The sequence below is a fragment of the Mustela lutreola genome, chromosome 1 (genome assembly GCF_030435805.1).
Source record: "Mustela lutreola isolate mMusLut2 chromosome 1, mMusLut2.pri, whole genome shotgun sequence".
NCBI classification, from domain to species: domain Eukaryota; kingdom Metazoa; phylum Chordata; class Mammalia; order Carnivora; family Mustelidae; genus Mustela; species Mustela lutreola.
The window spans coordinates 37,240,614-37,265,243 of record NC_081290.1 but is presented as its reverse complement, the minus strand read 5'-3'; the positions used below and the strand labels follow the sequence as shown (position 1 = coordinate 37,265,243).

Here is a 24,630-nt window from a genome sequence, read left to right as displayed (position 1 = left end):
ATATATACATTTATAATTTTTATATCTTTTTGATGAATCCACCTTTTCATCATTATAAAATTGTCCTTCTTTATCTCTTGTTACATTTTGTCTTAAAATCTCTTGGCTGATATCAGTAATCATGTGAGCTTTCTTATGGTTACTGCTTGCATGATGTATCTTTTTCCATCCATTTACTTTCAACCTATTTGAATCTAAAGTGTCTTGTCTATAGACTGCATAGGCATATAGTTTTAATCCAGTCTGACAATTTCTGCTTTTGTATTATGAGTTGTATTATGTATAATGAGTTGTATTATATTATGTATTGTATTATATTATGTATTATGTGTAATGAGTTGTATTAACTCATTCACACTTAATGGTGTGAATATAGTTGGATTACATCTGCCATTCTACTTTTTTTCTCATATCTTCTGTGTTCCTTTTACTTTTTTGTTTCATGTTAAGTGAACATATTCTAGTGTGACATTTCAATTCCTTTAGATTTTCACTGTATGTTATTTTCTTCATAGTTATTTTAAGACATGTTGTATCAGAATCTACTTATAATTTATACCAACTTAATTCCAGTGAGCTATAAAAAGATTACTCCTTTATATCTCTACTCCCTTTTTGTGCTGTTGTTATATATGTAACTTTTATATATGTTACAAATCCAATTATATTGTTATAATTTGATACTTTTAGGTGGGAGACGAACAGGTATATATATTTATAGCTTTTGTGATATTATCCTTGATATCGTTTATGTTTACCATTTGTTTCTCTTCATCTGTTCTAAATCAGACCTTTCCTCAGGTATGTCCAAATGGTGTAGCCAAAAGGATGGAGAATAGGCTCTCTGAAGGATGGTCAGTTTGTGTGAGGCACAAATAAGAATTAGCATTCACGTTGCAGATTTGTGGGTTTCACAGTTTTTTGGCAGATGGCCAAAAATGTCTTGTTCTAGTGATCTCAGGAATTTACAGAACTGTCAAATTATGGTTTCCATGATGGGGACATGGTCTGTATCTGTGCTTTCCCCCATGAGAGTCAGTAGCCAAATGTGGCTATAAAGTACTTGAATTGATTTAAACTTCTATTTACTTTTAAATAGCCACAGCTACAGGCTGTCATATGGGACACTGAAGTTATCATCTCAGATAGTCCCTTCCTTGATAGTGTGGTTAAACCCTCTAAGGTAGATTAAAGGAAAGAGCCCCCCCTCCCCCGCCACAAGAGGATAGTTTCATTTATTATAAAACTTACGGACCAGACCATAGAAGTATTTTTTAAGAAGTTGTTATATCTTTATCAGCCATCTAAAAACTCAAACGCAGATAGAGAGCTGATGCAGATACAACCATGCAGGGCCACGGTCAAGAGATGTTCCTGAGGCCTGCCTGGGGCACAAGGAAGGACCCATCCTCTGTGCTTCCATCTCCCTGAATGCCCGTGCCAGCCAGGAGTAAGGAAGGAAGGTTCTTTTTCTGCTTGTGGGAAACAAAGAAAGGAAATCTTCAAAGCTGCAATTGGAAACATTTACTTTATTTATGCAGAATAACCATTGAGTAAAGGGAATGAACCCCATATTGCTCTTCACAGCAGATTTTCAAAAGAGGGTGCTTGTAAATGTCTTTACAGACTCCCAGAATCCTCCCTTATAGTCTTTGAAGTAAGGAGATAGAAGATCCTATTATCCTCACTTCTCATTAAGGCATACCACCTTTCATTGTTTCCAATACATGGTTTTCAGACATGTATTGATGAAAGCCAAACTGCTTTCAGATGAAACAGATATAACCAAAATGTCTATCTCTGTGGGATAAAGTATCATAACAGGCTTTTTTAAGGTTTGTTTTTTAATTTTTTTTAAGAAAGTTTAATGTTTGCCTTTAGGTCAATATATATTAATTGCCATTGTGTTTTTTCCCTTCTCGTATATGTTTTTTAGATTTTACTTATTTATTTGAAAGAGAGAATACAACAGAGTGGGGAGGGTCAGAGGGAGAAGCAGATTCCCTGCTTAGGGAGTCCAATGTGGAGTTTTTGATGCCAGGACTCCAGGATCATGACTGAGCCTAAGGCAGACACTTAACTGACTGGGCCACCTAGGCCCCCTACTTCTCATATTAAGATGCACAGTAATATTATAGACTATTTTTTTTTTTGTCTCAAATAATGTGGTAACCATATTTCAGGTGCTTCCGAACATTTTTTTGAAATTCTTTTACCATTTCAATATAATGAAAGTCTGCCCCCGCAAAGCCTCTGACATTTAACATTTCATTTTCTCTGGGGCCATGTCAACAATATAATAAGGAACAAAAGAAATTATAATGTTCATCCCTAGCCCATCATGGGATGAAAAGAATATCTATTTGAACAGATCTTAAATATAATTTTCCCTCTTAAGGGAAAACATGCTGCAAAGAAAAGAGTTAAAAGTCACGTTAGCTTAACATTGTAAATAAGAATAAAACCCACAGGTAAATGAATTTTTCCTGCAGGTAAATTAATCCTGCCTCATCCTTTGGTTCCCAGGTCATAGATCTCTACTGGGGCATTGAGGAAGACGAATGGGACAGCCCAGAGCTCCAGAAGACTCGCATGAAGCTGTTGGAGGATTGTTTGAAAACTTCTGCAGGTCCATGTTTTGTTGTGGGTATAAAAAAACTCATGCTTTATATGAAATTGTGGATGACTGTGAGAATTGTTGATGTGTGATTCTAAAGGGACTTTTAATTATTTTGAATGAGGAAAAAAAAAATACTGGCTTTTCTGTGTCTATTTAAAACCTTTAAACTGTTTCATTGCCCTCAACGTGTGAGAACAAAACCTTCAGCCTTCCGTAAGCAGCACTGCAAATTAACAGTGAATAATTTGAAATGGTAATTGAAGGGATGACTGGGGTTTGACGACAACTCCCCCAACACCTTGTGATCAGCACAGAGGATTACTGTGTCAGTCCACAGTGAGCAGCCTGATTTTCCTCATACCGGGTAATGTATTCGATCATAGCGTCTCCATGTCTTGACGCTAGAATTTTTGGCAATTTTTCAACACAGTGACTGAACCATTGTTAAAGTCCATCACCGTACGATGTCAAATCCAACAATAGGAAACAGTGCCCTGAGGGGTGAAAGATTTTGTCTTTGGAGTGATCTTCCAGCTACATGTTCATTAAAAGCTACAAATTAACAGATTTTTCAAGTGGAATATTATTTACCAAAGAATACCCACTCTTCTGTCTTAACACAGGGGTAGTAAGATAAGTAGGTCATTCTGTAGCAGGTGGTTGTATAAAACCATTGCCTGCATTTAGCTTAAGAAAGGACCTTATCCTGAATCCAAATAGATCTAGCAATTCATACAAAGTTTCCCCTCTCAACACAGGATGTCTGGAGGCAGATGGAGGAGCTTAAAATTACTGGTGAATGCTTCAAGGAAACTCTCCTACAGTTCAAAACTAGATTTGGTGTCTACAAGAGTTTTTCATCTTTGTTTGCATATCTGTTAGGCTCCCCGTAGGATTAGGAAGACATGCTATCAGAAATCTGGCCAGTGGATAGGGAAGTTCTTACTGAGGATAACAAAGTGCATAAAAGCTCTGTAACATTTTTAGTATCAGTGTATAGGTCATTCACTTATTTACCTGCTACTTTTTGAATGCTGCTGGGCCAGGGGAGGCTCTTAGTGCTAGGGACGGGTAGGCTGACCCTTGTGAAATGGTAATTTTGTGCACCACTTGGGATTTAACCTGAAATTTGAACTAAAACTCCCTGCTTTTCAGAGCTTGCTTGCATTCTTGTTGGGGTGGGGTCACAGGGAGAGGGCAGGCAAAAGTGAAGGAAAGAAGGAAAATCTTAAGTGCTGTGGAGAAGACTACAAGAAGGAAGGAGAAGCCCTCACTGTTGCAGGGAGAGGAGTTGGGATCACGCTTGGCATGCTGAGGGAACAGTATGGGCAGGAGGGGAGAGGACTGGAGAGGAGGTCCTGTCTTGGGCTTTAGCGTCATGAAGTGGGCTGCAGAGATTTTGCTTTCGGTGACCTGAGAAGCCACAGAGTGTTCTAAGAAGAGGACTGCAGTGATCTGATGTATTTTAAGGCCCACTGTGGCTATTGAGTGTAGGATAGAGGACAGAGCATGGAGCCCCCTTGGAATGCTAATGCAGAAAACCCAGAGAAAACAGATGGCTTTGGGGGGTTGAAGAATGGACATCTAAAAACAGTGCTAACACAGAAAGTCCCAAAAGCCACGTACAATATCAGACGATCTAGTAGGGGTAAGGGTTTAAGACTTTTTCCACGGATGGGTCTTCAGAGGATAGAACTAGGACCAGTGGATGGAAAGTACACAGAGACAGGTTTCAGTGCCAGGTAAAGAAGTTGGAAGATTCAGCATTCACTAGTTTTGGGGTCTTACAGAGCCCTGGGTTCTGACATTATTTCATAGCCGCATGATAGTGGAGGAGTTTCCTTACTACCCTGAGCCTCAGTCTCTTCCTCTGGGAACTGGAGAATATGATGAAGAGGCTAGTTATCTAGCTCCTGGGGTCATTCGGAAGATGAAATGAGACTCCAGAGCTCTTTTGTAGGGTCTCACCCACAGCAGTCCATAGTACGTGTTCATCATTACTTGTGGTAATTCACTGTTATCTCTCAAAATGATCTAAAGATGAAATCTCCCGGCCCAAATTGTAATGAGAGCTTCACCAAGAAAGTTGTCCTCGGAGGAGGGACTACAATGCAGTCTGGCAGGGGTGCGGGAGAAGAGATTCAGACTGGAAGAAGAGTCAGACCGGGTTCTATGGTATGCTCTGGGGAGTCACAGTTGTGATGCTCTCCACCCCACTGTCCTGATCCAGCCTCAGAAATTCAGGAATGAGAGAGACGTTCTCCCCTCCTTTATCTCCCTGTGGCCTGTCCTACCCAAAGTAACTAAAATTAGTCATGGCCATTAATTCTTAGAATTTGCTGGTAGGGGAGTGAATAAAGCCGGCACGTTTCAGCAGGTTCTGAGAGTAAAGGTTAAGTGATGGAGCATCAGGAACAGCTTCGTGAGTGTAAACAAATGATTTTTCCCTCTTCCTGCTCCTTGCTTCAAGTTGAAACTCACGGCAACCGTGATGAAACCCTGTGGATATGGCTAGGATTATTCACCCCAGTGATCTCAAATCAGGCAAGACTTAACCTCACTACTTATGGGAAATAGTACATCTCTTCCTTCCTTTCCTTTTGTAACTATGGTAACAGCAGGCGTCTAGGTGTTGCTTTTGAGCTCCAATTTCCTTGCCCTGCACTCCCTTGTGGCACTTCTAGAAGTCATGATGACCCCTGTGGGTTGCAAAATACGGTATATTATTTTCCCTAGTGCTAAAGTCTTTGGCAAGAAAATTCACTATTGCTGAATGACAAAGTTTTTGTATTTTCAAAGGCTTTACAGGTAGTAACCCTATGTTACAGACGAATTCAGGAACCAAACAAAGCTTTCATTTTAAGTACCCAGGGGAACTTGGACTTATATGTTACATGTGTTTGGATCTCTCCAGTTTCCTCTCCTACAAGTTGGCCTTTGGGTATGGCCTAAGGCCCTGGAGTCATGCAACCTGTGTCCGTTCATCCTACACAGCTGTCTGTACTGGGTTTTGATCACAAGGACGGATGGGAGTCAGGGGCTGGTACCTGTGTCCAGTTCTACCCTCTGAGGTTTGACTCGGGAGACACATCCTACATTAGAAGACATCACTTCCAAATTTGAATTACCTCAAAAGAATTGCTTGTGACATGCGAGCATTGACCCTGGACCTTAGGTGAAGTCCTGTCTCTTGGCCAAAGTAGATAAGAACAACTACTCTGCTGGCTTGAAGAACTGGAAGGTTTGAAAAATTTCCTTACTGAATTAAGGGAGCTGCCGCCAAGTATGTAGGAGCTGTGGGGGATGCAGACGGCGTCTCGCTCCATCCCTCAGTTTGGAGTGGACGACATAGAAATTTACTGAGAGAAAGGCATTGGTAACCTGCCCTAGGGGAGTCAGGCCAGGCCTGTGTGGGGAGCCAACACAGGGAGTTCTAGTTACTACTGACTGAGACAGGTAAGAGAAGATTCCAAGACCTCACACGCAAAGGGGCAGTCCCTATATCTTAGAGTCGGGCCAAAGAGAACGCTGCCTGTGGTAGGCTTTGTCAATTCCCAGAAGTCTCCGGGAGCCAAAGCCCATAGAGCATCCTCCTCATTGGGGTACCAGATATAAACAGACATAGTCTGTCAGCATTGGATAGAGAAGCAACTGAGACCAAAAGAATGGGACTACTGCCATCATTCTCACCTGAGTATAAGTGGACACCAAACCCGACTTCCACGCCCCACCCCTGCATACACCCTCCTGCCACCAGCAGCCTGGATGGTACGGGCAAAGAGCAGGCCCCACGCTTGCCTGTCATGGCCAGCTCCTGGCAGCCGCACCCAAGATTGTGCACAAAGTGGGAAGAAAGAAACTCGGAAATAGACATTTTCAATCAGGCTAGATTTCAAACCAGAAAGACAAAACCAGAAAGGGTTGGACTGAGGAATCTATCATTACTGAGCAATTTTAAGTTTCCCCACTAAGCAGAAGAGGAAAGATGAAACAAACAAAGTTCCCTCATTGTTACTGGTAAAAATTAAACCTTTCCATATTTGTACATCCCTGAGGGACACCACTGAATGAAACCTGTGGTATAGAGATCAATTCTCTATTAACTGTGTCCCCACTCTCCTTCAGAATGACATTATGCTGCCTTAATGGTTCAGACTGCTTCTTTTTTTTAAGTAATTTTCAAATTCTCCGAATTAGCTTTGGAAAATATTTTATCCATATTCCAATATATGATCGATTTACCTTTTTAGGTATTCTCAATTAAATACAAACATGAAAAAATATAAGTCTCGGTTTGTACTCAATAAAATTGTGCAGGGTTTTATATGATTTAGTTCTCATCTTTGTAAGTATAGGTTTACTAACCAAAATGTACTAAACATAGAAAGATAGTCATTGATCTGAACTGGAAAACCATTTAAATTAATCTAGATTTTTAAGTACTTTCTTTAAAAAAATTAAATAAAAATCTAAAACCTTAGTTTTTCAGAGAGACTTTTTTTTAATTATTATAAAACTAAGCTTGTCCAGTTGCTATCAACTAGCCACCATAGCTCCAAAATAGGTTCCAATTAGGTTCCAATGATAAATTACCCCATCATCACCAAAGGAATGTTACAGTGGGCAGACCTTGAAAATTACTCTTGAAAAGACAGTTATCTTGGTGGTAGAATCTAAGAGAGCCCTCCAGTTCATTTCTCCTAATACATATAGTTTAAGCCACTGTTTCCTGATTCCCCTGGTATGGCATGTTTTGGGTGGTAACAAGATGTCTGGAGAAAAGAAAGTAAATGGGAGAGCAGCCGGTCTCTGTATAACTCTTAACTGGTAAGAAAAAAATGTTCATTGAAAACTACAGTCCAATGGACTTTTGCTTCTGAGTAGAATTTCAACAACTTAAACTATAAACATTCTATATTTAGAGAGATCGTAGAGCTAGGAAGATATAGATGATTAGACAAGTTAGTTTCCAGAGAGAAATGCCCTTCCTTGGTGAGCTGGCTTTACAGATGGAGGATCCCCAAAGTCGCAGCAGTGTTCTCTATGAGACACGTGCCCATCTGTGGGCCCCACGGGATGATGGAAAGCTAGGATGGAAAGCAGAAGTCTTCTTCCACAGCCTTAGTGTTTAGGACACAAAGTCCACTAAAACCTAACATGAATATTCAAGTCTTGCCCCTGATGCATTTTAACCAAAGTCAACTGCATCAACCAAAACTACAACCTGGTTGCACCCAGTTCAAATACTGAAGAGACTAACACGTTAGCCTCTTACCCTGTCACTCTAACATAAGAAAAGGAACCTATAAATAAGAGTTCTTTAAAATACAATATCCAGACAAAAATAGACACATAGATAAATGGAATAGAAGAGGGAGCCCAAAAATAAACCCACACTTACAATAGGAAAAGGATAGTCTCTTCAACAAATGGTGCCTGGAAAAGTGAACCGCCTTCTTTACACCAGACACAAAAAAGTCAAAATGGATTAAAGACCTAACTCCTAGAAGAAAACACAGGCAGTAATCTCATAGACATTAGTCTCAGCAACATTTTTCTAGATATGTCCCCTCAGGCAAGGGAAACAGAAACAAAAATAAACGATTGGCACTACATCAAAATAAAAAGATTTTTTTCAGGAAAGGAAACCGTCAACAAAACAAAAAGACAACCCATGGAAAGGGAGATGATATTTGCAAATGATATGTCTGATAAAGGGTTAATATCCAAAAATCTATGAAGAACCTACACAACACCAAAAAAGAAAGCTGATTAAAAAGGGGCAGAAGAGGAGCGCCTGGGTGACTCAGTGGATTGAGACTCTGCCTTTGGCTCAGGTCATGATCTCAGGGTCCTGGGATCGAGTCCCACATCAGGCTCTCTGCTTAGCAGGGAGCCTGCTTTCCTCCTCTCTCTCTCTCTGCCTGCCTCGCTGCCTACTTGTGATCTCTCTGTGTCAAATAAATAAAATCTTTAAAAAAAAAAAAATGGGCAGAAGACATGAGCAGACATTTCTCCAAAGACGACACAGTGTAATAAAAGTACCGTATGATCCAGTAATCCCACTGGGTATTTACCCAAAGAGAACAAAAACACTAATTCATATATGAATTAGTTATATACAGCTCTGTGGGGTTTTTGCAGCATTATTTACAGCAGCCAAGGTATAGAAGCAACTCAAGTGTCCATCCATAAGTGAATGGATAAAGAATCTGTGGTGTGTGTATATATGTGTGTGTGTGTGTGTGGATATACATATATACATACATACATACAATGGTTTATTAGCCATCGGAAATGAGATCTTGCCATTTGCAGCAATGTAGATGGACCTAGAGGGTATTATACTAAATGAAATAAGTCAAAGAAAATAACTGCTATGATTTCACTTAGTTTCAAGTTTTTATTTAAATTCTAGTTCATTAACATACAGTGTAACTTAGTTTTAGGTCTAGAATTATTTCAACACCCAGTGCTCATCACAATATGTGCCCCTCTTATTCCCCATCACTCATTTAATCCATTTCCCCCACCCAACTCCCCTCCAGCAACCCTTAGTGTATTCTCTATAGTGAAGTCTGTTTTATGGTTTGCCTTTCTCCACGTTCATCTGTTTTGTTTCTTAAATTCCACATATGAGTGAAATCACGTTGTCTTTCTCTGGCTTCTGTCGCTTACCATAATACTCTGTAGCTCCATCCATGTCATTACAAATGGCAAGATTTCATTCTTTTTTATGGCTAATATTCCACTGTGTAAAGATATCACAACTTTTTGATCCACTCATCAGTCGATGGACATTTGGGCTCTTTCCATAATTTGTATATTATAGATAATACTGTTATAAACATCAGATAAAACGGTATATTATAGATAATACTGTTATTATAGATAATACTGTTGTATATTATAGATAATACTATTATAGATAGTACTGCATATATCCTTTTGAATCAGTACTTTTTTTTTTAATTTATTTGACAGACAGAGATCACATGTAGGCAGAGAGGCAGGCAGAGAGAGAGGAGGAAGCAGGATCCCTGCTGAGCAGAGAGCCCGATGTGGGGCTCGATCCCAGGACCCTGGGATCATGACCTGAGCCAAAGGCAGAGACTTTAACCCACTGAGCCACCCAGGCGCCCCAGTACTTTTTTATCCTTTAGATAAATACCTAGTAGTGCAATTGATGGGCCATAGGGGCGCTCTACTTTTAACTTTTTGAGGAACCTCCATGCTGTTTTCCAGAGTGGCTGCACCAGTTTTGCATTCTCACCACCAGTGTGAGAGAGTTCCTCTTTCTCTGCATCCTCGCCAACCATCTGTTGTTTTCTATGTTGTTAATTTCAGCCATCCTGACAGGTGTGAGGTGATACCTCATCATAGTTTTGATTTGTATTTCCCTAATGATGAGTGATGTTGAGCATCTTTTCATGTGTCTGATAGCTATCTATATGTCTTCTGCCCGTTTTTTAACTGGTTACTTGGTTTTTGGGTGTTGAGTTTTATAAGTTCTGTATATATTTTGGATACTAGCCCTTTATCAGATAGGTCATTTGCAAATATCTTCTCTATATGACTTCACTTATATGTGGAATCTAAAAAGCAAATTGGACCAAATAAATCAACCAACCAACAAACCAAGAAAACAGACACTTAAATTCAGAGAACTGGTGGTTCCTAAGAGGGAGCTGGGTGGGGATATGGGTGAAGAGGATTAAGAGGTACAAAATTCCAGTTATAAATGTCACAGAAATTAAAATTACACAACAGAGAATATAGGCAACAGTAGTATAAGGGTGTATGGTAAAAGAAGGTGGCTACATTTCTTGTGGGAGCACCGAGTAATGTATAGAATTGTTGAATCAGTGTTGTACACCTGAAACTAATAAAACGTATGTTAATTATGCTTCGATAAAAAATAATGCCCAGAAAACAATGAAAATTACAAGCCATGCAAAGAATGCCATGTAAAGAAGATATGATTAATAAACAAGGAAAAGTAGATAATAGAAATCATACCCCCAGATGTCCAAGAGGATAGAGTAGGCAGGCAAAATCTGTTAAATAACTATTTTAAATGTTAATGAAAATATAAAGATAGGAAAATTAATGAGAAAATGGATAATTTCAACAAAGAAATAGACTCTATTAAAAGTACAAAAGAATCAAATGGATATTTTAGAAAGAAAATGTACAGCAGCTAAAGTTAAAACTTATTTGAAGAGTTTAATAGTAAATTCAACAGTAGAAGACTGGGTTAGTGAACTCCAAGAGAAGTCAATAAAAAATATCCAAATTGAAGCACAGATTTTCTTTAAAAGAGTAGGAAAAACAGAATGAAGTGAAAGAGACATAAGAGGCACAGATCTCACATAGTGTAATTGGAGTCCCAGAAAAAGACACCAAGAAAGAGAACATGAAAGAAGTAACAAGGGAGAATTTTCCAAAGCTACTTGAAGACCTCAACCCACACAGGTTCAAGTAGTCAGTAAACTTCAAGATAATTGCACCCAAGCACATTGTGGTAAACTGCTGAAAAGCAAAAATAAAGAGAAAAAAACACCTTAATATCCATCAGAGAAGGTGTGTGTGTGTGTGTGTGTGTATATATATATATAAATTCATTACATCCATTCATACATTCATTACATACATTTATATTTATATATTACATTCAGAAAACAACAGAGATACTACCATTTGACTTTTTAGTAGAGAAGTTCTGGATGTCAGAAGACAATGAAATGACATCTTTAAAGAGCTAAAAGAAAAAAACAGCCAAGCTAGATTGGCCTACCTAGTGGGAGTATCCTATAAAAGTAAAAATGAAACAAAGATGTTTTCAGACAAAAACAGAAAAGTTTTCTAAAAAGAATACTAAAAGATGGTTTTCTGCCTTAGAGAAAATGACCACAGATAGAAGCTCAAATCCGTAAGAGGGAACCAAAAGCACTGAAAATCAGGATAAGGGTAAAGAGTACTGGAAGAGATTATGCTGAGTGAAATAAGTTAAGCAGAGAGAGTCAATTACCATATGGTTTCACTTATTTGTGGAGCATAACAAATAGCATGAAGGACATGGGGAGTTAGAGAGGAGAAAGGAGTTGGGGGAAATTGGAAGGGGAGGTGAACCATGAGAGACTATGGACTCTGAAAAACAATCTGAGGGGTTTGAAGTGGCGGGGGGTGGGAGGTTGGGGGAACCAGGTGGTGGGTATTAGAGAGGGCATGGATTGCATGGAGCACTAGGTGTGGTGCAAAAATAATGAGTACTGTTATGCTGAAAATAAATTTAAAAAATCAAAAAAAAAAGGTTACTACTGACTGGGTTCAGCAACAGTAATTGTGCTGTGTAGAGATAGTAACATGTAAAGAAGTAAGACCAAAATAGCTCAAAGGGCAAAAGGGACAAAAGTAGTCTTGCATTATTTGGGAAGTGATAAAAGCAAAAATTAAAGCTGATCTGTAGTAAGTCATGGATGAATATTGTAACATACCTATATATAGGAGAACCACTAAATAAGGATATAAAATGGTACAAAAATTTCATGTAAGAAACTAAACAGAATAACCCCTTTAAAAGAAAACAAGAAAAGAAGAGTAAAGAATGGGTACAATAAATAGAAAAATGATAGCCTTAAACCCAACTATTTCATTAAATGTAAACAGACCAAAGATTTCAATTAGATTCTGTATCTTCAGTACAGATTCAATTATGTGCTATATACTAATCAAAAGAAAGTTTTACCAATACCACACAGTAGGCTTTAAGCTAAGAAGATAAAGGGACTTTCATAATGATAAGAAGTTCAATTCAGGGGCGCCTGGGTGGCTCAGTGGGTTAAGCCGCTGCCTTCGGCTCAGGTCATGATCTCAGAGTCCTGGGATCGAGTCCCGCATCGGGCTCTCTGCTCAGCAGGGAGCCTGCTTCCCTCTCTCTCTCTCTCTGTCTGCCTCTCCATCTACTTGTGATTTCTCTGTCAAATAAATAAATAAAATCTTTAAAAAAAAAAAAAAAAAAAAAAAAAGAAGTTCAATTCATTGAGAAGATATAATAGGGGTGCCTGGATGGCTAAGTCAGTGAAGCATCCAACTCCTGATTTCCACCCAGGTCATAATCTCAGGATTGTGATATCAAGCCCCGAGTAGGCTCCATGTTAGGTTCTCTCTCCCTTTCCCTGTGCCTCTGCCCCTCCACCCCCACTCAGGGTCACATGTACTCACTGTTTCTCTTAAAAAAAAATATATATATATATATATATATAATTTCCTATATTTATAAGCACCTAATAACATGGCTTCAAAATACAGGCACACCTGAAAGATAATGAGGATTTGGTTCCAGACCACCACAATAATGTGAATACCACAATAAAGTGCATCAGATGAATTTTCTGGTTTTCTAGTACACAAAGTTATGTTTACACTATACCATAGTCTATTAATAATAGCATTCGGTCCAAAAAAAAAACCTAATGTATTCACTTAAAAATATTTCACTTAAAAATATTTCATGGCTCAAAAATGCCAACCATCATCTGAGGTTCACTAAGTCATGATATTTTTGCTGGTGCCATTTGATAGAATTCTACCCCCACTAGAACTTTTTTAAATATTGGAGTCAGTCCTCTCAGACCCCACCAGTGCCTCACCAACTTAGTGATTTTTTTTTAAGATTTTATTTCTTTATTTGATAGAGAAAGAGCACAAGTAAGCAGAGTGCCAGGGAGAGGGAGAAACAGGCTCTCTGCTGAGCAGGGAGCCTGACACAGGGCTCAATCCCAGAATCCTGGGATCATGACCGGAGCCGAAGGCAGTTGCTTAACCGACTGAGCCACCCAGGTGCCCCAGGCAACTTTGTTTATGTACTGCTCTAAACCCTTTGTTGTCATTTCAATAATCTTCACAGAGTCTTCACCAGGAGAAGATTCCATCTCAGGAAACCACCTTTTTTGCTCATCCATAAGAAGCAGCTCGTCATCTGTTTAAGTTTTATCATGAGCTTGAAGCGCTTCAATCATATCTTCTGCAGACTCTCCCTCAGTTCTCTTGTTCTCTGTACCACATCTGCATTACTTCCTCCACCGAAGCCTCGAACCCCTCAAAAAAACCCATGAGGATTGGAATCCGCTTCTTCCAAACTCCTGTTAGGGTCCTTTTGTTTATATGCATCAATTTTATTTTCCCATGAATCGCAAATTTCTTCATGGCACCTGGAACCACGAATCCTTTCCAGACAGCTTTCAGTTTACCAGATCCACCAGAAGAATCCCTTCTATGGCACCTACAGCTTTATAAAATGCATTTATTTGATAAGACTTGCAAGTTGAAATGACACCTTGCTCCATGGGCTGCAGAATGCTTGTGTTAGCGGACATGAAAATCACATTGATCTCGTCCATCTTCATCAGGTCTTGGGTGACCAGGTGCACAGTCAGTGAACAGTAAGATTTTCAAAGGAATCTTGCTGAGCAGTAGGTCTTAACAGTGGCCTTACTTAGGAAACCATGTTGTCAACTGACGGGCTGTCACCCAGGCTTTGTTGTTCCATTTGCAGAGCATAGGCAGAGTAGATCTAGCATAATCGTTGAGGGCCCTAGGATTTTTGAAATGGTACATGAGCACTGGCTTCGACTGAAAGTCACCAGCTGCATTGGCCCCTAACTAGAGAACCACCTGTCTTTCAAAGCCAACCACCAACTTCCTCTCTCAGGCTATGAAAGTCCCAGTTGGCATCATCTTCCAATAGAAGGCTGTTTTGTCTACATTGAAGATCTGCTTAGTGTAGCCCTTTGTTAACCATCTTGCCCAGATCTCCTGGATAATTTGCTGCGGTTCATACGTGAGCATATGCTTCCTCACCTCGTGCTCTCATGTTATAGAGATGCCTTCTTTCCCTAAACCTCATGAACCAATCTCTGCTGGCTTCAGACTTCCCTTCTCAGCTTCCTCACCTTCCTCAGCCTTCACAGAACTGAAGAGAGGTAGGGCCTTGCTCTGGGTTAGACTTTGGGTCAGGGGGCTGTTGTGTGGCTGGTTTGATTTTCTGTCCAGATGAGCATCTTTCCTGCCAGCAGTAAGGCTGTCTTAGCATTCGTGTGTCCACTCAAGCACCGTCACCTGCCTTCAGGAACTTTTCCTTTGCATTCACTGTTCGGCCAAGAGGCCTGACTTTCGGCCTGTCTCAGCTCTTAACATGCTTTCCTCATGAAGCTCAGGCATTATTAGCTTTTTATTTCAAGTGAGAGACATGTGACTCTCTCTCTCTCTTGAACACCTGGAGACCACGGTAAAGTTTTTAATCAGCCTAATTTCGATATGATTGTGTCTCAGAGAAAAGGGAGGCCCAAGGAAAGAGAGAGACCGGGGATGGCTTGTGGGCAGAGCAGGCAGAACACACACATTTATCGATAAAGTTCCCTGTCCTCAATGGACAGGGTTCGCGGCCGCCCCCAAAACGCGATTACAAGAGTAACATCAAAGATCACAGATCACCCGAACAAATACAGAGATGAAAAAGGTCGAAATATTTCAAGAGTTACCGAAACATGACACAGAGACCCGAAATTAAGCGCGGTATGCCTGTATACAAAGCAAAGCTTGACAAAACTAAAAGAGAAATCAGTAGGTGGAAATTTTTATGAACTTCTTTTAGTATCTGAGCAAATGGGCAGGAAACAAAAATCAGCTGAGTGTGTGGATTTGCAGAACAGGACCCACCCTGACCCAGCTGATGTTTTTATATTGTAGCCGTTACAACCACTAACTACAGATTATAGCTTTTTTTTCAGTTACACATAGAATATTTGCTAAAGTATAAAGTGTGCTTCATCCATATGGCAGGTAATAACAAGGCAATAAATTTCAGAGGATTGAAATTGTACTAAATGTGTGTACTGACCTTAATGGAATTAAAAAAAAAAAAAATCACCGCAAGCTAACTGCAGAATCTTCCAATATGTGGAAGTTAAGCAGCATAGTTTTAAATAAACCATGGGTGGAAGAAGAAATATCACCAGGGGAATTTTCAAATATTCTTAACCAACTAAAATGAAAGAACATCTGAATATACAGGGTTCAACTAAAGCAGTGCTCACGGGGAAAAAAGGAGGAAACGCATAGTTTCCAATGTGTATATTAGAAAAAAAGAGAGTTTGGCAATTAGTGATTTAATTGCCCATCTCAAAAAAGCTTGAAAAAGGGAAAAATAACCTGAGGAAATTCGAAGAAAGAAGCACATGCATGAGAATGCAGCCGCTTTCAAAGATTCTCAGTACTGTTTGCACCGGTAAAGATAAAAAGATGATGGGACTTCAGAACTGGAAAGAGCCTTGTGATCATCACATAACTAAGTTGTAAATAAATAAATAAATAAATAAACAAACCCATCCTACGTTTTACACACAGGTAGAAATTGAGACCCAAAAATGAAGGTATCCAGCATTTCCTGAGCTGCTAAAATGCACCAGGTTCTGTGCAGAGAGAGCACTGTACTATTTCTTACACTAACCCATTGCCACTGTTACTTTTCCAGCTCTGTCAACACGGTTGCTAAGACAGAAGTCATTAATTTGCCTGAAGTCTTATAACTAGCAAAGCCATGGAGCCAGGATTCCAACCTGGGTCTCTAATTCCAGAGCCCATACCCCCTAAGACCAGAAGTGGTTTATTTGGGGTCGATAGTGAGGTCTAGAACTGACCTCCCTTTCTCCCAGTCAATTTCTTCTCACACTATAAAAGTACAGGAATTGGGGGTGCCCGGGTGGCACAGTTGGTTAAGCATCCAACTTTCGGTTTTGACTCAGGTCTTGATCTCAGGGTTGTGAGACCAAGCCCCATGTCAGGCTCTGCTCTCAGCACACAGTCTGCCTAGACACTCTCTCCCTCTCCCTTCCTCCCCAGCCTCCTGGTGCTCGCACTCTCTCTCTCTAAAAAAAAAATTAAAATTAAAATTAAAAAATCTTTAAAAATTAAAAAAAAAAAAAACAGGGCTTGTCCATCATGCTCTGTTTCAGTGTTGTGCGATTCTTTCACACACAGTTGAGTGAGTCATGATAAAATAATCACTGGTCTAGTGTGCAGTATACTTTCCTCCAGTGAGGAATGTAGCTGCTTTGCCCAAGGCTCTATTAAAATTGCTAAGCTAGCCATGAAATTCTGTAATAAACTTTGACTTTTTAATCTAATTTCCCGGGACAGAGGAACTTGAAGCTGCCAAAATCTGTGCCTGGAAATGCCATACATGCAAACTGAAAACAACAAAGATTATCTTGGACTCCCCCCTCCCTTTACACTTACCCAGTGTCTGTCTACTTACAGTACAAGGACCATGTCTGCTGTACCAGACCAATCTAAAGGCCCCATGTGGTTCTGGAAATGCACAGTGTTGCTCAATAAAACCAGAAATCTCCTGGAGTGCCTATCATGTATACGACTCTAAGCTAAGTTCTCTGATTAAGAGCTGAATATTCTGTGTGCTCAGAGATACATAAATAAAGGACTAGACTGTCTCTGTCCTCCTCAGCCCCACCTAAACAGAAAGAGAGGTGTGTTCAGGCCACTATGATCCAGGTTGACAAATGATCAGTAGGGCGTTGGACAAGGGTTATGGGAACAAAAGGGAGAACAGGATTTGTTCTGACTCTGGGGTCAGGAGAGGGCTGCAGAGGAAGGTATGCTGGCACAGAAGCTAGGAGGACTGAGCTTCCTATCTCTAGACCTGGTCTGGGAATCCAGTGCCTTGAATATCCAGAGACCAACAGTTCCTGAAAGTAGTTAGAATACAGGTGTCGTGATAGGGCATCGAAGAACCAGAGGCAAGAAATGGAGACTGAGGCCAGACTTTTTCAGCTCACACTTGCCAACAGGGGAAAGGGATATTCTCTTCTGATAGGTAACTCTGGAGAAGGAATTGTGAAGAAGCTGGAGACAATGGAGCCCAGCTGGTGTCGTGCAGATGACATTATCCAGGTGAAAGATGATCTGGTGGGGAAAGAGGTGAAATAGAGAGGTGGACATAGATTAGAGACCCTTAAGAAATAGAATTCATGTCACGGTGCCTGAGTGTCTCAGTGTAAGCGTCCAACTCTTGATTTCAGCTGAGTTCATGATCTTAGGGTTGTGAGATCAAGCCCCATGTGAGGCTCTACCCTCACCAAGGCATATGCTTGAAATTCTCTCTCTCTCCCTCTCCTTCTGCCCCTCCCCACCCCCATACATGGTTGGTCTCTAAATAGGGGGTTGGAAAAAGAGGGAGAGTCAAAGGTATGTATGCTAATACCCAAGGCTCTTCCTTCCATCCATTTCACCATCACAGACACTTAAATTACACAGCGAAACACATCATGGAATAACCTATACAGTCCAGCTTTACAAAAAGTAATTATTTGCTGAATATAAAATCTATATTAACCAACAAGAATGTATAGTATTTATTACTCATAGTCTATTTCCTTCCTGAGTCCTTTCCATCTTGGGCACCATGGGAAGGCAGTAAAACCAGTAACCGAGCGTGAATAAGGAGCAAACTGAGTCACCAGATCAGTGCGGACCATCAGAATTCTGTGAACATTTCTCAGATTGGTTTTTACTTTTCTTGCAAGTATCAGGAGAGGAGCAGTTTCTGGAACATCTGTTATGGGTCAAAGAAAACTTGGGGGTTGGAGGTCAAAGCAGGTGCTCTCGTAGTTTGGAAATATGTGCAAATATGGGGCTGGAGAAAGTGCACATCTAGCTGAAGCTTGTCCATTGCCTCACCTCCCTTTCCTGCTTTGCTCTAACAAGTTGGAAAACCATCTTCCTAGACATTCTACAGAACCAAACTGAATGGTTTGAGGCCATTTAAATATTTCAGCATTTTTATTTATTCTCATAGAACATTTCTGACTGTGGAAGAGGTAATGGCTTAAACTTTTTAGTTTTAACTTGGAGAGACTCTCTGCTTGCTTTTACTTAGTTCAGCATTTAACCATTGTCTATTTTTTTTTTTTAAAGATTTTATTTATTTATTTTTTTTTTAAATTTTTTATTTTTTATAAACATATATTTTTATCCCCAGGGGTACAGGTCTGTGAATCACCAGGTTTACACACTTCATAGCACTCACCAAATCACATACCCTCCCCAATGTCCATAATCCCACCCCCTTCTCCCAAACCCCCTCCCCCCGGCACCCCTCAGTTTGTTTTGTGAGATTAAGAGTCACTTATGGTTTGTCTCCCTCCCAATCCCATCTTGTTTCATTTATTCGTCTTCTACCCACTTAAGCCTCCATGTTGCATCACCACTTCCTCATATCAGGGAGATCATATGATAGTTGTCTTTCTCTGCTTGACTTATTTCGCTAAGCATGATACGCTCTAGTTCCATCCATGTTGTTGCAAATGGCAAGATTTCATTTCTTTTGATGGCTGCATAGTATTCCATTGTGTATATATACCACATCTTCTTGATCCATTCATCTGTTGATGGACATCTAGGTTCTTTCCATAGTTTGGCTATTGTGGACATTGCTGCTATAAACATTCGGGTGCATGTGTCCCTTTGGATCACTACATTTGTATCTTTAGGGTAAATACCCAATAGTGCAATTGCTGGGTCATAGGGCAGTTCTATTTTCAACATTTTGAGGAACCTCCATGCTGTTTTCCAGAGTGGCTGCACCAGCTTGCATTTCCACCAACAGTGTAGGAGGGTTCCCCTTTCTCCGCATCCTCGCCAGCATCTGTCATTTCCTGACTTGTTGATTTTAGCCATTCTGACTGGTGTGAGGTGATATCTCATTGTGGTTTTGATTTGTATTTCCCTGATGCCGAGTGATATGGAGCACTTTTTCATGTGTCTGTTCGCCATCTGGATGTCTTCTTTGCAGAAATGTCTGTTCATGTCTTCTGCCCATTTCTTGATTGGATTATTTGTTCTTTGGGTGTTGAGTTTGCTAAGTTCTTTATAGATTCTGGACACTAGTCCTTTATCTGATATGTCGTTTGCAAATATCTTCTCCCATTCTGTCAGTTGTCTTTTGATTTTGTTAACTGTTTCCTTTGCTGTGCAAAAGCTTTTGATCTTGATGAAATCCCAGTAGTTCATTTTTTCCCTTGCTTCCCTTGCCTTTTGCGTTGTTCCTAGGAAGATGTTGCTGCGGCAGAGGTCGAAGAGGTTGCTGCCCGTGTTCTCCTCAAGGATTTTGATGGATTCCTTTCGTACATTGAGGTCCTTCATCCATTTTGAGTCTATTTTTGTGTGTGGTGTAAGGAAATGGTCCAATTTCATTTTTCTGCATGTGGCTGTCCAATTTTCCCAGCACCATTTATTGAAAAGGCTGTCTTTTTTCCATTGGACATTCTTTCCTGCTTTGTCGAAGATTAGTTGACCATAGATTTGAGGGTCTATTTCTGGGCTCTCTATTCTGTTCCATTGATCTATGTGTCTGTTTTTGTGCCAGTACCATGCTGTCTTGATGATGACAGCTTTGTAATAGAGCTTGAAGTCCGGAATTGTGATGCCACCAACGTTGGCTTTCTTTTTCAATATCCCTTTGGCTATTCGAGGTCTTTTCTGGTTCCATATAAATTTTAGAATTATTTGTTCCATTTCTTTGAAAAAGATGGATGGTACTTTGATAGGAATTGCATTAAATGTGTAGATTGCTTTAGGTAGCATAGACATTTTCACAATATTTATTCTTCCAATCCAGGAGCATGGAACATTTTTCCATTTCTTTGTGTCTTCCTCAATTTCTTTCATGAGTACTTTATAGTTTTCTGAGTATAGATTCTGTGTCTCTTTAGTTAGGTTTATTCCTAGGTATCTTATGGTTTTGGATGCAATTGTAAATGGGATTGACTCCTTAATATCTCTTTCTTCTGTCTTGCTGTTGGTGTAGAGAAATGCAACTGATTTCTGTGCATTGATTTTATATCCTGACACTTTACTGAATTCCTGTATAAGTTCTAGCAGTTTTGGAGTGGAGTCTTTTGGGTTTTCCACATATAGTATCATATCATCTGCGAAGAGTGATAATTTGACTTCTTCTTTGCCGATTTGGATGCCTTTAATTTCCTTTTGTTGTCTGATTGCTGAGGCTAGGACCTCTAGTACGATGTTGAATAGCAGTGGTGATAATGGACATCCCTGCCGTGTTCCTGACCTTAGCGGAAAAACTTTCAGTTTTTCTCCATTGAGAATGATATTTGCGGTGGGTTTTTCATAGATGGCTTTGATGATATTGAGGTATGTGCCCTCTATCCCTACACTTTGAAGAGTTTTGATCAGGAAGGGATGTTGTACTTTGTCAAATGCTTTTTCAGCATCTATTGAGAGTATCATATGGTTCTTGTTCTTACTTTTATTGATGTGTTGTATCACATTGACTGATTTGCGGATGTTGAACCAACCTTGCAGCCCTGGAATAAATCCCACTTGGTCGTGGTGAATAATCTTTTTAATGTACTGTTGAATCCTATTGGCTAGTATTTTGTTGAGTATTTTCGCATCTGTGTTCATCAAGGATATTGGTCTATAGCTCTCTTTTTTGGTGGGATCCTTGTCTGGTTTTGGGATCAAGGTGATGCTGGCCTCATAAAATGAGTTTGGAAGTTTTCCTTCCATTTCTATTTTTTGGAACAGTTTTAGGAGAATAGGAATTAGTTCTTCTTTAAATGTTTGGTAGAATTTCCCCGGGAAGCCGTCTGGCCCTGGGCTTTTGTTTGTTTGGAGATTTTTAATGACTGTTTCAATCTCCTTACTGGTTATGGGTCTGTTCAGGCTTTCTATTTCTTCATGGTTCAGTTGTGGTAGTTTATATGTTTCTAGGAATGCATCCATTTCTTCCAGATTGTCAAATTTATTGCCGTAGAGTTGCTCATAGTATGTTCTTATAATAGTTTGTATTTCCTTGGTGTTAGTTGTGATCTCTCCTCTTTCATTCATGATTTTATTTATTTGGGTCCTTTCTCTTTTCTGTTTGATAAGTCGGGCCAGGGGTTTATCAATTTTATTAATTCTTTCAAAGAACCAGCTCCTAGTTTCGTTGATTTGTTCTATTGTTTTTTTGGTTTCTATTTCATTGATTTCTGCTCTGATCTTTATGATTTCTCTTCTCCTGCTGGGCTTAGGGTTTCTTTCTTGTTCTTTCTCCAGCTCCTTTAGGTGTAGGGTTAGGTTGTGTACCTGAGACCTTTCTTGTTTCTTGAGAAAGGCTTGTACCGCTATATATTTTCCTCTCAGGACTGCCTTTGTTGTGTCCCACAGATTTTGAACCGTTGTATTTTCATTATCATTTGTTTCCATGATTTTTTTCAATTCTTCTTTAATTTCCCGGTTGACCCATTCATTCTTTAGAAGGATACTGTTTAGTCTCCATGTATTTGGGTTCTTTCCAAACTTCCTTTTGTGGTTGAGTTCTAGCTTTAGAGCATTGTGGTCTGAAAATATGCAGGGAATGATCCCAATCTTTTGATACCTGTTGAGTCCTGATTTAGGACCGAGGATGTGATCTATTCTGGAGAATGTTCCATGTGCACTAGAGAAGAATGTGTATTCTGTTGCTTTGGGATGAAATATTCTGAATATATCTGTGATGTCCATCTGGTCCAGTGTGTCATTTAAGGCCTTTATTTCCTTGCTGATCTTTTGCTTGGATGACCTGTCCATTTCAGTGAGGGGAGTGTTAAAGTCCCCTACTATTATTGTATTATTGTTGATGTGTTTCTTTGATTTTGTTATTAATTGGTTTATATAGTTGGCTGCTCCCACATTGGGGGCATAGATATTTAAAATTGTTAAATCTTCTTGTTGGACAGACCCTTTGAGTATGATATAGTGTCCTTCCTCATCTCTTATTATAGTCTTTGGCTTAAAATCTAATTGATCTGATATAAGGATTGCCACTCCTGCTTTCTTCTGATGTCCATTAGCATGGTAAATTCTTTTCCACCCCCTCACTTTAAATCTGGAGGTGTCTTCGGGCTTAAAATGTGTTTCTTGGAGGCAACATATAGATGGGTTTTGTTTTTTTATCCATTCTGATACCCTGTGTCTTTTGACAGGGGCATTTAGCCCATTCACATTCAGGGTAACTATTGAGAGATATGAATTTAGTGCCATTGTATTGCCTGTAAGGTGACTGTTACTGTATATGGTCTCTGTTCCTTTCTGATCTACCACTTGTAGGCTCTCTCTTTGCTTAGAGGACCCCTTTCAATATTTCCTGTAGAGCTGGTTTGGTATTTGCAAATTCTTTCAGTTGTTGTTTGTCCTGGAAGATTTTAATCTCTCCTTCTATTTTCAATGATAGCCTAGCTGGATATAGTATTCTTGGCTGCATGTTTTTCTCGTTTAGTGCTCTGAAAATATCATGCCAGCTCTTTCTGGCCTGCCAGGTCTCTGTGGATAAGTCAGCTGCCAATCTAATATTTTTACCATTGTATGTTACAGACTTCTTTTCCCGGGCTGCTTTCAGGATTTTCTCTTTGTCATTGAGACTTGTAAATTTTACTATTAGGTGACGGGGTGTGGGCCTATTCTTATTGATTTTGAGGGGCATTCTCTGAACCTCCTGAATTTTGATGCTCGTTCCCTTTGCCATATTGGGGAAATTCTCCCCAATAATTCTCTCCAGTATACCTTCTGCTCCCCTCTCACTTTCTTCTTCTTCTGGAATCCCAATTATTCTAATGTTGTTTCGTCTTATGGTGTCACTTATCTCTCGAATTCTCCCCTCGTGGTCCAGTAGCTGTTTGTCCCTCTTTTGCTCAGCTTCTTTATTCTCTGTCATTTGGTCTTCTATATCACTAATTCTTTCTTCTGCCTCATTTATCCTAGCAGTTAGAGCCTCCATTTTTGATTGCACCTCATTAATAGCTTTTTTGATTTCACCTTGGTTAGATTTTAGTTCTTTTATTTCTCCAGAAAGGGTTTTTATATCACTCGAGAGGGTTTCTCTAATATCTTCCATGCCTTTTTCGAGCCCAGCTAGAACCTTGAGAATTGTCATTCTGAACTCTAGATCTGACATATTACCGATGTCTGTATTGATTAGGTCCCTAGCCTTCGGTACTGCCTCTTGTTCTTTTTTTTGTGTTGAATTTTTACGTCTTGTCATTTTGTCCAGATAAGAGTAAATGAAGGGGCAAGTAAAATACTAAAAGGGTGGCAACAACCCCAGGAAAATATGCTTTAACCAAATTAGAAGAGATCCAAAATCGTGAGTGGGGAGAAAGGGGATAAAAAGAGGTTCAAAAAGGAAGAAAGAAAAAAGAAAAAAAAAAAAAAAAGAAAAAAAAAGAAAAGAAAAGAATATTTTTAAAAAAAGAAAACACCTAAGAAAAATGTAAAAAAAAAAAAAATATATATATATATATATTAGATAAACTAGTAAAAAATCGTTAAAAAAGAAAAAGGTAACAGTTAAAAAAAAAATTTTACCCGAAGGCGAGAAAAAAAAAAAAATGAAAAAGAAAAAATTAAATTAACTGCAAGACTAAAAAAAATCACAGGAAAAAAGCCATGAGTTCCGTGCTTGGCTTTCTCCTCCTCTGGAATTCTGCTGCTCTCCTTGGTATTGAAACCGCACTCCTTGGTAGGTGAACTTGGTCTCGGCTGGATTTCTTGTTGATCTTCTGGGGGAGGGGCCTGTTGTAGTGATTCTCAAGTGTCTTTGCCCCAGGCGGAATTACACCGCCCTTACCCGGGGCCGGGATGAGTAATCCGCTCGGGTTTGCTTTCAGGAGCTTTTGTTCCCTGAGCACTTTCCGTAGAGTTCCGGAGGACGGGAATACAAATGGCGGCCTCCTGGTCTCCGGCCCGGAGGAGCCGAGAGCCCAGGGCCCCACTCCTCAGTGCGCCCTCAGAGAACAGCGCCCAGTTACTCCCGTCTGCCTGACCTCCGGCCGCGCTCCGAGCTCACTGAGCCTGCGACCGGTTCAAGGTAACACGGAGCTGCGAGCTTACTGTCGGCTCTGTCTCTGTAGCCGGCTTTCCCGTTCCAATACCCGCAAGCTCTGCGACAC

At 39.9% G+C, this 24,630-nt stretch overlaps 1 protein-coding gene across 1 annotated transcript in view; it reads left to right on the top strand.

Moving 5' to 3' along the window:
• The window catches only part of NWD2 (NACHT and WD repeat domain containing 2), a 187,966-nt gene that overhangs the window by 87,393 nt on the left and 75,943 nt on the right, over positions 1-24,630 (top strand). Inside the window, exon 3 of the mRNA XM_059163814.1 lies at positions 2,527-2,643. Within this exon, the coding sequence (XP_059019797.1) occupies positions 2,527-2,643 (117 nt within the window). The remainder of the gene's footprint in view (positions 1-2,526; positions 2,644-24,630) is intronic.